The 10,500-nt window shown below is 48.1% G+C and overlaps 2 protein-coding genes across 2 annotated transcripts; both read right to left on the reverse strand.

The window, feature by feature from the left end:
• Window positions 1–21: 21 nt before the first annotated feature.
• Window positions 22–3,829, reverse strand: C15H11orf42 (chromosome 15 C11orf42 homolog). The gene is made up of 3 exons (XM_052653378.1): window positions 3,758–3,829; window positions 418–1,216; window positions 22–152 (listed from the first exon to the last, which is right to left on the reverse strand). Exons 1-3 carry the CDS (start codon window positions 3,827–3,829, stop codon window positions 22–24), a joined length of 1,002 nt encoding a protein of 333 aa, XP_052509338.1.
• A 5,159-nt stretch (window positions 3,830–8,988) lies between these two features.
• Window positions 8,989–9,963, reverse strand: LOC128060982 (olfactory receptor 52W1). Its single transcript, XM_052653347.1, has one exon. It carries the CDS (start codon window positions 9,949–9,951, stop codon window positions 8,989–8,991), a length of 963 nt encoding a protein of 320 aa, XP_052509307.1. The 5' UTR covers window positions 9,952–9,963.
• Between the last annotated feature and the right edge of the window lie 537 nt (window positions 9,964–10,500).

Here is a 10,500-nt window from a genome sequence, read left to right on the forward strand (position 1 = left end):
CCTGCATCTTTCGCCTCAGCTTCATTCGTCGCTGTCGAACTCCGAGGATAGGCCCTGCAGCAGGGGCAGGGACATGGAGTGCCGGTCGGGGTCCCCGGGGCCCCCACCCTGGGCTCCTGGTGGGGGGCTGCGGGGGCTGAAGAGCCAGTTCTCTGCCAGGGTTGGGGATAGTCACAGCTTGACTCGTGCCCTGGTCTTTCTGCCTCCCTGAGCCCTCCCTCTGGTCTTCTGTGCTGTACCCACCCCCTCACCAGGACCATGCTTCCGTCTCACCCTCCCCTGGCTCCCTTACTCCATCCCCTTGACCAGGGTCCAGTGTGGAGTTACGTGTGGCCCACACATTCCTGGGCTATACTCCCCATGCACTTTCCCTCCACCGTATCCCAGCCCTCTCATCTTCATTTCCTCTAGCAGTACCTGACAGCATCTGGGGCCCCCTTCGGAAGGGGTTTCGGCCCTTGTAGGAGAATCTGGTTGGTCTGCCCTCTGGCCCTTCCTGGGGAGGTGGCGTAGGTGGGGCTGGGACAGGTGGGGGCACATCAGCAGCTTCAGGGATATCCTCAGAGGCTGATGTAGGGGCTGGAGGTGGCATGATGCTGAGGTTGGGTCTGGCCCAGCTGGCCCCTTGGGGCAGTGGGTCTTTGATCAGGGGCTTCTGTGGTCCCAGCACTCCCTTGGGTTGCAGTGAAAACTTGAGGCAGGAGAAGGCAATAGGCAGTGACCGTTGTAACCGGAGCAGCTGGGGCTCATGGGCTGTCGGCAGCAGCCCCAGCTGTAGCCAGGAACAGGAGAAGACCTGGTAGATGATGTAGATGCTGTGGGTGCTTCGGAGCCAGGGAAGAGACTGCTGTAGGCTCACCTGCCCTGGTGGCAGCAGCAGGAAGGCCATCTTCTTGCGTAGACCCCCCATGTGTAAGTGGATACGGCAGGGCTGCCCATCCAGCAGTCGCATTTCTTCATAGGTTATCTCTGCTCGGCTGTTTGGTGAGTATTCTCGAGTGCAGTGGGCGAAGGCACCCTCAGAACCTGCCTGGTCCAGGAGGTTTGGTAGCAGCCCCACTGGTTGTAGTGCCCGCCGGCCCTGCCGACCTGGCAGAGCCAGGCGGCTGTGGGCTGGGCGGGACTGTTTCACTAAAACACCCAGTAGGTCATAGCATGCTGCATCAGACAGAAAAGGTACTGCCACTACATTGGGCCCAAAGCGCTCCTCGATAACCTGTGGGCAGTCAGTATATAGGTCAGGGACTGAGCTAGGGGCCAGGTTAGGAGTTAGTTAACCTGGTAGCCTGCTCTAGATGGACCCTCCCTCTGTCAGTGTTCTTTACACTCCACAATGTGCTCAAAGTGTGGTGCTTCTTGCTTGTCTCCCAGTTCTTCCCTATAGCAAAGCCTGAATGTCTGCTGTGTGCCAGACTCTGCTAGATGCAAGAGACTTTGTCTTTGTCCTAAAACAACTCAGAGAGCAAACTGCAGAACAGATGATTTAACAGCCTTTGTCTTTGATTGAAGAGGATCAAAGATAGTTTCTAGGTGGTAATACTTAAGCTTTGAGGGAATTAGTAAGCTAAGAGAATGGTCAGTCCAGGCAGAGGGAACAGCCAGTGAAAAAACTTGAACTTACAAACTAAGAGGGGCATAGTCAGGAACATATAATTTCATATTAAGTGTAGGATATGGAGAGGGACAAGGATACAGGAGCTTAATTATTCAAGGCCTTATGTGTGTGAAATTTTATCCTGAGGACAGTGGGAAGCCACTTGAAGAGCTCTGGTTAGGAGGGGCACGATTCAAGCAGGCGTTTTAGAAAGTTAATTTTGTCTAAGAAGGCATAAAATAGAGAAAACAGAGAAAAGAGCATTGTAAAATTCCAGGCAAGACATGGTAAGGCCCTGAAGTAAAACCCTGGGGGAAGATACTTACGTTATAGAATTAGTAGGACTTGGTCACTTAAGGGGTGAGGGAAAAGGCATCTTCAACGATTATTCTTAGGTGATTGGTTAGATGCATGCTGTTATTAACCAAGAGTGGATACACAAATAGGTTTGGAAGTCCATGCTTATTATACTATGTCTATAACCCCTGAGTATACACCTTCTGCCTGAGCTGAAGGATAGTTCTTGTGTGGCTTTGAGGCCTCATGTTTGTAATACTAGTTCCAACACGCTTTTATGGATCACAGTTCCTCTTGGTTTGGGCCTTCTTGTCTTGGCCTTTTTGTGCTTGGTTTTTGCCATGAAAATTTATTAGGCCCTTATTCTTACCGCGAGGGCCCCAGTGTTATCCTAAAGTGCTCAGCTCTGTGCTAGGGTGAGTGTGTTCTTGGCAGAGTCACCATTTGAGACCACTGCTTGCTTCCACTGCACTTCTGGGTGGAAGTTCTGAGGACTTAGACTCCTGCAAATTTAGCCTCTTCCAGGGGCAGCCCATGAAAGTGATGGTGGAAGATTATCTTCCTGGAGGTACCTTGGTGGTTTGAATTCTGAATAAGGAGCCCTTGAGCCACATCCTGTTTAGTGAGATGTCCTACGAGTGCCCACTAACTCAGCAGTTCTGGAGAGAGGAAACCAGGTCACTCAAATGGTCCTACTCCTTGAATTTGTAACGTTATCACCAGTGATTTTTTCCTGTATGTCTCTACCCTGACTTTCCTGAAAATTTTCCATTTAAATAGGACAGGGAGTTTTTCTGATTCTCAGAGGAGGTGTAGCTTTCTGATAGTTAAAGAGCTCATTTACTTCACCCCAACTGATCAGGACCATCCTTTCCCATTGCTGAGACTAGTTGCTCTCATTCTTGGGAGGACCTTGACTCTTCTCTTTCTGCCTGGGAAGCTGACCTCTGTGGTGAGCAAGTACTCCATTTTAAATGGGAGTTACGTGCCATTAAGGCTGCTTTGAGTTTACTGGGGACTTCAAGATGATTGTTTTAAACTTGGTGAGTTGCCTTCTGCAAGTGTTTCAGATTCACTTTAATTCAGATAACATGACCAGAATTGATCCCTAAATTCTCTAATCTTAGAAATTAGTGGCCGTCTAAATTTGGTGTGGTTTTTTGGATACCGGCAACTCAGATAGAGCTGAAATCTGCCTGCTTCTGAAAATGTGTATATTTTGGTTTAAAACCCAAGTTTCTCATTCTGTGGAAGTTAAACTGGAGGGAATATCTGTGAAGAGGTCAAAGGTAAAGTTCAGGTTCTTTAGAAAATGTAAAAGGCCTTTCACCATTAGCCCCTGTACCTCTTCTTCCTCATTTTCATACTACTTCTTTGAACTCTGTTCCAGAGGACTATTTGCAGTTCACTAGTACACATTTTTCTTTTCCCTTTCTTGGCTTTTGCACATATTCTACCTTTAGTTAGTACACTGTTCACTCACTCCCGCCCCCCTTCCTCCCATTTAGGTGTTTCTTATGCACTCTTTATGTGCCAGGTATTCCTCTTCCCTCCCTGTGAATAACTTCTACTTGTAGAGCTAGAATGTTACTCACTCCAGGAAGCCTTCCTGACCTTCTGAGTCTGTCCCCAACATAACACTTCCCTACTCTCATAGCTCCCCATCCATTGTCTTTCAAGGAAGCTTTCTTACTATTTTTGCAGTTGTAATCAAATTGGACACAGTGCAGCACCTCACACAGGAGACAGCACTGAGTAGATATTAGTTGTTATTGTCTTCACCCTTCCAACCTCTTCCTACTTACAAGCTGCTGAGACCTATGTAGGTTACACTGTGTTGTTTCCTCTTTTGCCCTCTTTTCTTACCTTATCTTTGATGAGAGTCCAGGTGGCATCAGCTTCATCCAGTGTCAGCAGGTGGGGGGTACCAACCAACATGATGGGGTGTGGGAGGGGTTAGGTAGGGCAGTGGCTGCTGCAGGAGCCCCAAGCTGCCCAGGGAGGTGAGGCCCCAGGTGCCAGACTCTGACCTACTGCAGCATGAGGTCATAGAGGTCCTGCTGGGTGGTGGGGCCTTGGGTGGGGAGAGGGCAATCACTTTCATAACCCCACTGTACCCACAACCTGAGTGCATACTTTTTAGTCAACCCATTCATTCTCCTGCTTTAGTTGGGGAGGAAGATTCAGGTATCCATTAGGATGTGTTTATGTGTGTGTGTATAGTTCTTGGTCTGAATTCTTTAAGGAAACAGGATCAAGTCTTTCCTCCTTAAAGCAATTTGCAATGCTCTGTTGTCAGTTGCAAATGACTTCTTTGTGAGGTTGGATTGGGGTCTTGAAAGACATGGGAGAAGCACAGATCAGGACTTAAACTGAGAACAAAGCAGTGGTTCTGAACCTTGGCTGTACTTTGGAACTAACCGAAAGCTTTAGAAATTACTAGTACCTGGATCCTATGCCCAAGGATTTTGATTTAATTGGTCAGGAATATGCCTGGGCATCAGGAATTCTAAAAGCTCCCAGGCAATTCTAATGTGCAGCCTAGGTTGAAACCCATTATTAATGAGTGGGTTACAATTGCAATAAAAACCAGATGTGTGTAGGAGGGTGCCAAGCTGAGCAGTGGCAGAATGGAGGATAAGAATTGAATTGGGGTAGTGTTGCCTTAGTAACTGGAGAGAATTTTCAGGAAGCCAGAATTTCCCAGGTAAATTTAAGAAAAATTTTCTTCATCCTCTGTTCCCTTTCCTAGGCTGCTTTATATCTGGTGGATGCTGTTTATGGCCCTAATCTTTGGTTTTCACTTGTGTCTCTGCCCCAAAATCTCAACCTGGTGTTTTGCTGAAGAAGAGTGGTTTTTTTTCCCCTGGAGAAGAACCACTATAGAGTCTTTCTAGTAGCTACTTTCCCACTCCACTCCTCTGTGCCTGCGAAGACCCCTGGCATGTGGGGTGCATCCTCCCCTATCCCTCCCCAGCATGTAGGGTTACCCCACAAAGTTGGCCACTGTCTGAGCTGGCTGAGGAGATATGAGTATGGGGCACTGGGAAGGGTCCTACCATGGTGGGAGAGAGTGTTGCCAGGAAAAGTTTCCTAGAGGAGCAGTGACTGGCCATAGGAGAGGGTCGGTCTAGCTTCCGACCTTCTGTCTACCCTAGACAGAGCTAGGATATCAGGTCTTTGAGCAAAGTTTTGACGGAGCATGCGCCATGGTCCAGGAGAAGAATTAGTATTCAAATCTTTGTTAAAATTGTGTTAGAGACTATTCCAGACACTTCAAATGAATTATCTTTGTGAATCCTTTTAGTAATCCTTGAAGTAGATAGCGTCATTTCCATTTTATGGGTGAATTAATAGGCTCAGAGAGGTTAAATAAATTTAGTGCAAGGCATACAGTGAGTTATTGGAGGATCTGAGATTCAGATCCACACCTGCCTGACTCCAGCTTTAACCATTAACCAGTAGTTCTTTTTTGGTGAAGGGAGAGATCAACATGTTCCTTCTGCTCACCTGAGAGTGTTGGGAGAGCTGTGTGCAGGTCTGAGTACAATGTGGCGTGGAGAAAAGGAGACGGGTAGCATGGGAAGAGGTGCAGTAGACCAGACCAGAAATCCCAAGTTTCTTGTTCCGTGAAACCAAGTCTCTTCCTTCTGATGCCCCTTTGGCACATTTTTAGTTATGGCTGATGAGGAGAGGTCACCTCGTAAAGTATAGTTGGCACCTCTTTTCTCTTAGAAAGGAATTCTGAGTGAGGTGGACAGAGGTAGAGAGCAGACAAGGACAAGATGCTTGGGGGAAGGCTGGCCATCAGTGCAAGGAGACAGATGCAGAGGGACAGAGACAGAGAGCTGCTGGGAGACAGAGGCAGGAAGTAATACACATCTGTCTCCTGAGGGGGGATCCAGATTGAGAAGCAGGTGGATGAAGCAGGTGCAGGGATGATGTGCTGTTGGTGAAATCAGATGAGGCTCTCTTTTCAGATTTTTGTTCATAGCGGGGGCTCAGAGGGGAAATTGGATACATTTCAACTCCTTGGCCAGAGTCCTACACCTCTGTCTTCTCTCTCTTGCTGTCTGATTACCATGATTCTCCAGACTCCCTAATCCCTTATTGTCCTACCCTAAGTAAATCTGTCTTTCCTTTTGGCACATAGAATCTGAGACTGAAAATAGTTGAAGGAAAAGAGATGACAGCTGAGTTCTGGGTGGAGTTGATGAGCCCAAGGACTGGGCTGTTTGGGCCATATCCTGTTCATAGGTTTTTCCACCACTGTAGCACCTTCTGTGGTCTCCCTTGGGAAAGGGGCACAGCTCATCAGCATATTTAAGGAGTGACCAGAATGGAGAGCATGAGGGGAACAAACAGGTGGGGGCTGTTACCAGAGAACAGTGCTGCTTTCTGCAAGAACTTCTAGGGTAGTATAGCATGGTGTTGGTAGCAAAGACTTTAGAGTGACAAAGAGTCCTAACAGGTCTCTTCACTTCTCTTGGGCTACAGGGATAATCCTATAGGTCCCTAGTCCGTTATTTGAAATCTTTTGGGATGGGTATGTTTTGGAATTCAGGATGATTCAGATTTTAGAAAGGGAATATAGTGCCTTTATGATATGTAAAGGAATACCCCAGTGAGATTCAGGGCAGTGCCCTACTGTAATCAAATCTATCAATGTTTCTGTAGCTAAATATATGAATATTCACACTAAGTGAGATAAATATTATAAATATGATCGTGACGGGTCAGGCCAGATTTTGGGTCAAAGTTATGAACAAACTATTGTTTCTTCAGAGATTTTTTTATTTTGGAACTATAGATAAGGGATTATGAGCTTATAATTGTTCTCAGGTTGTTGTGGAGGACTAAGCGTGCCAGAAAAGCCTTCTAAACACACCAGATGGTAGGTATGTATGCAATCTCAATCCAAAACAAAATACAAATGTCCAAGGGGGTGGACTTTTTGACTTACAGTGGACAATGTATGGCTTTGGACTCAGCTGCCTTGGGAGTTGTGCACAACCACAGAGTGAAGGTGCCTTAGAAGAGAGGCTTCCTAAGGTGGGTGGGGAACAGGATTCATTGCTTTTGAACATTGGCTGCATATGATTTCCCTTTTCATGTACCAGAGGGGGAAGGTGTGTGTGTGTATGTGTGTGTGTGTGTGCGCATGTGCGTGTGTGTGTGTGTGACACAGGACTGTCACACATTTCTTTATATTTCTTTATAATGTTGTAATAAATATCTTACTGCATACATGTTTGTTCACATCTCATTATTTTGTCAACATAGATTTTTTAAGGAGGTTTCACTAAGAGAAAGATGTGTACATCTTAAAAGACCGATGACCCGTTAGGGTTAGAATTTTATCAAAGTTATCTGCAAAATCATTGCCTGGATGGTTTTTTACCTCAGAACTTCATGAAAAAGGTTAGCCTTTAGAAAGACTGAGTCCACACTTGGGCTGAGAAAAACTGGATTTGCTCCTTGTTCACTTGGCTTCAGTGTGACAACACTCTGAAAATCACACAGCTTCTGGGCTCTCCCTGTAGTTACTTGTTGATGAGGACCTGGAGATGGCATCCCTTGCTTTTCTTCAGATCTGCAGCCCCCTGTGTGGCATCCAATGGTGCTCAGTCCAGCTGCCTGTGCTGAGTGGTCTGATTGCTCCTGGTTCAGGTCTTCGTGATTAACTCCAGTACCCACTGTTAATTTTCCCGGAGAGCTTAGGTCTGGCTGTGCAGCCCGCAGCTTTCTCTGACTGCCTAACTGTCTCCCTACCTTTTATGTGAGAATATACTCATTCTAGACTTAATGCCGGGCTTCCCTGGTGACTCAGCAGTAAAACAAGCCTCCTGCAGTGCAGGAGATGGGTAGGGAAGATCCCCTGGGGGAGGAAATGGTAACCCACTCCAGTATTCTTGCCTGGGAAAGCCCATGGACAGAAGAGCCTGATGGGCTAGAGTGCCTGGGGTTGCAGAGTTGAACACAACTGGACACATGACTGACCACGCACCCAGACTTAATGCTGGCCTCAAAGATCTTTCTGTGCAAGGTCCTTGCAGTTTGGAGTTTTTTTTTTAACAGAAAGTGAATCCCATGTTAGGCAGCACCACAACACTTCCTGTTTAATATCTCTCTTCTCTGGCAGCCACAGCAGTGTGAAATATTCCTATTTCATCATATTGCACCAACATCGTGTGCTTCTCATGATGCTGGCCAGGACAAATGGGGGTGCTGATGAGAATTTTATTTGAGAATTCTATATTCTTGTTTGAGGATGCACGAAAGGGCATGTTGGTAAGAGAAGATAATGATCTCTGGCAAACAGGTGAAGTGGTTACAGTGATTTTTCTGGGCTATCAAAATTTCTTTCAGCTGAAGCTCTGACCCCTGACGCTATAAGCCCAGGGAGAGAAGCTCTAGTCATCAATATCTGAGACTTCGGCAGAGCAGTGAGGGTAGGGGGAATAGTGGTTTACATGTAGAGACCAAGAAGGTTCTCTGAACTGAGAATGTCTTCAGGATCAGGGTCTTGGAAAAATTTGGGAATCCAGGGCACCTTATCCCAGTTATCAGAAAGTGGGGAATAAGCCTTCTTAACTCCTTCCTGAAGGATAGACTGAAAACAGAATCAGGCTCCAGGAATAGAGGGAGGGCTATAATCCCAGACAGATGCCCTTGCTTTCAGAGGCCGTGTCACTCTTTCCAGACCCCTGGGTCCAGGATCTGTAGAGAAGCTTTGGTGTAGGAACGTGGACAGACTTAGGTTAAAATGATGGAGTAGAGTTGCAGGAGAAGGAGGAGGGTGGTTTTAAGTTAAATCGTGTGTATTGTGATCCCAGGATTATTCCCTGGCACCTTTCCTTATCTCCTCTGCATGGCAACATGGTTGCCCATCTCCTATCTCCTCCCAAGCAGGATGCATGGCTAGACCAGTCTACAGATGCCACTGGTATACCGAGACTTCACAGCAAATATCTGTTGAGTGGTTGTCACAGTCATATGCAGACCATGGGACAAAGATGACACCACACCTCCAGACCCCAGACTCCTCTGAGTGTCCCCTCTCTCCCACCCTCAGGCTCCCTTGTTTTCATTGCCCATTAGAACTGGCTTTTCTTGAATGTGAAGATTTCTAGGAGCCGGTCCCTAATCTGCTTCGTGCGGGCCCCGTAGATGAGAGGGTTAAGGGCAGGTGGCAGCAGCAAATAGATGTTAGAGAGAAGGATGTGCACAGGCTTGGGGACGGTGTGACGACCAAAGCGGTGTGTGAGGTAGGAGAAGAGACCAGGCACATAGAAGGCTAGAATGACACAGATGTGGGAACTGCATGTTCCAAAGGCCTTGGCACGGGCTTCCCGGGTAGGCAGCTGCAGCACAGCGTGGGTGATGAGCCCATAGGAGCCCGTGATGCCTAGAATATCTATACCAGACACAGCCAATGAAAGCACCAGCCCATACAAGTTGTTGGCTCCTGTGTCACCCACCACCAGCTCCACCACCGCCATGTGTGCACAGTAGACGTGGTTTATGGTCTGGGCTCGGAAGTGCTCGAATCGTGCAACCAGCAGAGGGAAAGGCACAACAATCGCCACAGCTTTTAGGACCAGTGCCAGGGCTGCATACCCCACACGGGCTTTGGTGACTAGAATGGGGTAGTGCAATGGGCGCCCTACTGCTGCAGCACGGTCACAGGCCATGGCCAACAGTACACCAGATTCCATGGCCGTCAGTGCGTGAACAAAGAACATCTGGACCAGGCAGGCGGCGTATGGCACAGGCCGGGGCCCGAGCCACAGCACAGCCAGCAGCCCTGGAGCTATAGATGTGGCTAAGCTCAGATCTGTGGCTGCCAGGGTGGCCAGGAGCAGAAACATGGGCTGATGCAGGGTGGAGTCTGTCTGCACCACTGCCAGCAGTGCTCCATTGCCCAGCAGGGAAAGCAGATACATGGGCCCAAAGACCAGGGTCAGCCAGGCCTGCACACCCGCTAGCCCTGGGATGCCAGTCAGTACGAAGAAGGTTGGGTGTGAGAAAGTAGAGTTGGGCTGTGGAGCTTCTGTCATCCTGTGGGGTCAGAGCTTTTGGGCTCATGGAAGCATGACTCATGATGGGTAAAGGACAAAGGGAGAGATTTTGGGGGTGTCACAGTGGCACAGATCCATCCATATATGTGTAGGAGTCGTTCAGGGCTGGGAGGCAGTGGTATAAACTTTGGGGTTATAGGGATATAACCTTGGATAACCGGGGTCACAACCCTAGCTAGGGTGGAAGAATCCTTTTGCCTGAAAGTCCATGAGCATTGGGGGAACCAAGGGGGACAGTGGAAGTGAAGTGGGGGTGTCACTGCTGCAGTGCTAGAATAGCTGGAGCCCTCCAGTTGGGGCTCAGCTGAGAGTGGAGCTGAGATGAATTTTTTCCTCAGAGTCCAAGTAGAGTCAGTCTCAGTCTCTGCAGAGGGAGAGAAAGCCAGTGCTGGGTGGCGATCAGGCCTCAGGCAGGTCCTGTTCCTGACTATATCTTAGGCAGAACTCCTGGGCCCAGCTTCTTCAGCTCTACAGCAGGGGTGGGCACAATGATCTTATGTGTTGCCCAGCTTTAACATTCTGGGCACC

This window comes from Budorcas taxicolor, chromosome 15 (assembly GCF_023091745.1).
Source record: "Budorcas taxicolor isolate Tak-1 chromosome 15, Takin1.1, whole genome shotgun sequence".
NCBI classification, from domain to species: Eukaryota; Metazoa; Chordata; class Mammalia; order Artiodactyla; family Bovidae; genus Budorcas; species Budorcas taxicolor.

Excerpts from the sequence above, each read along its gene's own strand:
- C15H11orf42 (XM_052653378.1), bottom strand. The coding sequence starts at position 3,829 with ATGTTGGTTGGTACCCCCCACCTGCTGACACTGGATGAAGCTGATGCC. Across the intron at positions 1,217-3,757 it reads GGACTCTCATCAAAGATAAG|GTTATCGAGGAGCGCTTTGG; the intron begins GTAAGAAAAGAG and ends GACTGCCCACAG. Across the intron at positions 153-417 it reads GGGGCCCCAGATGCTGTCAG|AGAACTGGCTCTTCAGCCCC; the intron begins GTACTGCTAGAG and ends CAACCCTGGCAG.
- LOC128060982 (XM_052653347.1), bottom strand. The coding sequence starts at position 9,951 with ATGACAGAAGCTCCACAGCCCAACTCTACTTTCTCACACCCAACCTTC.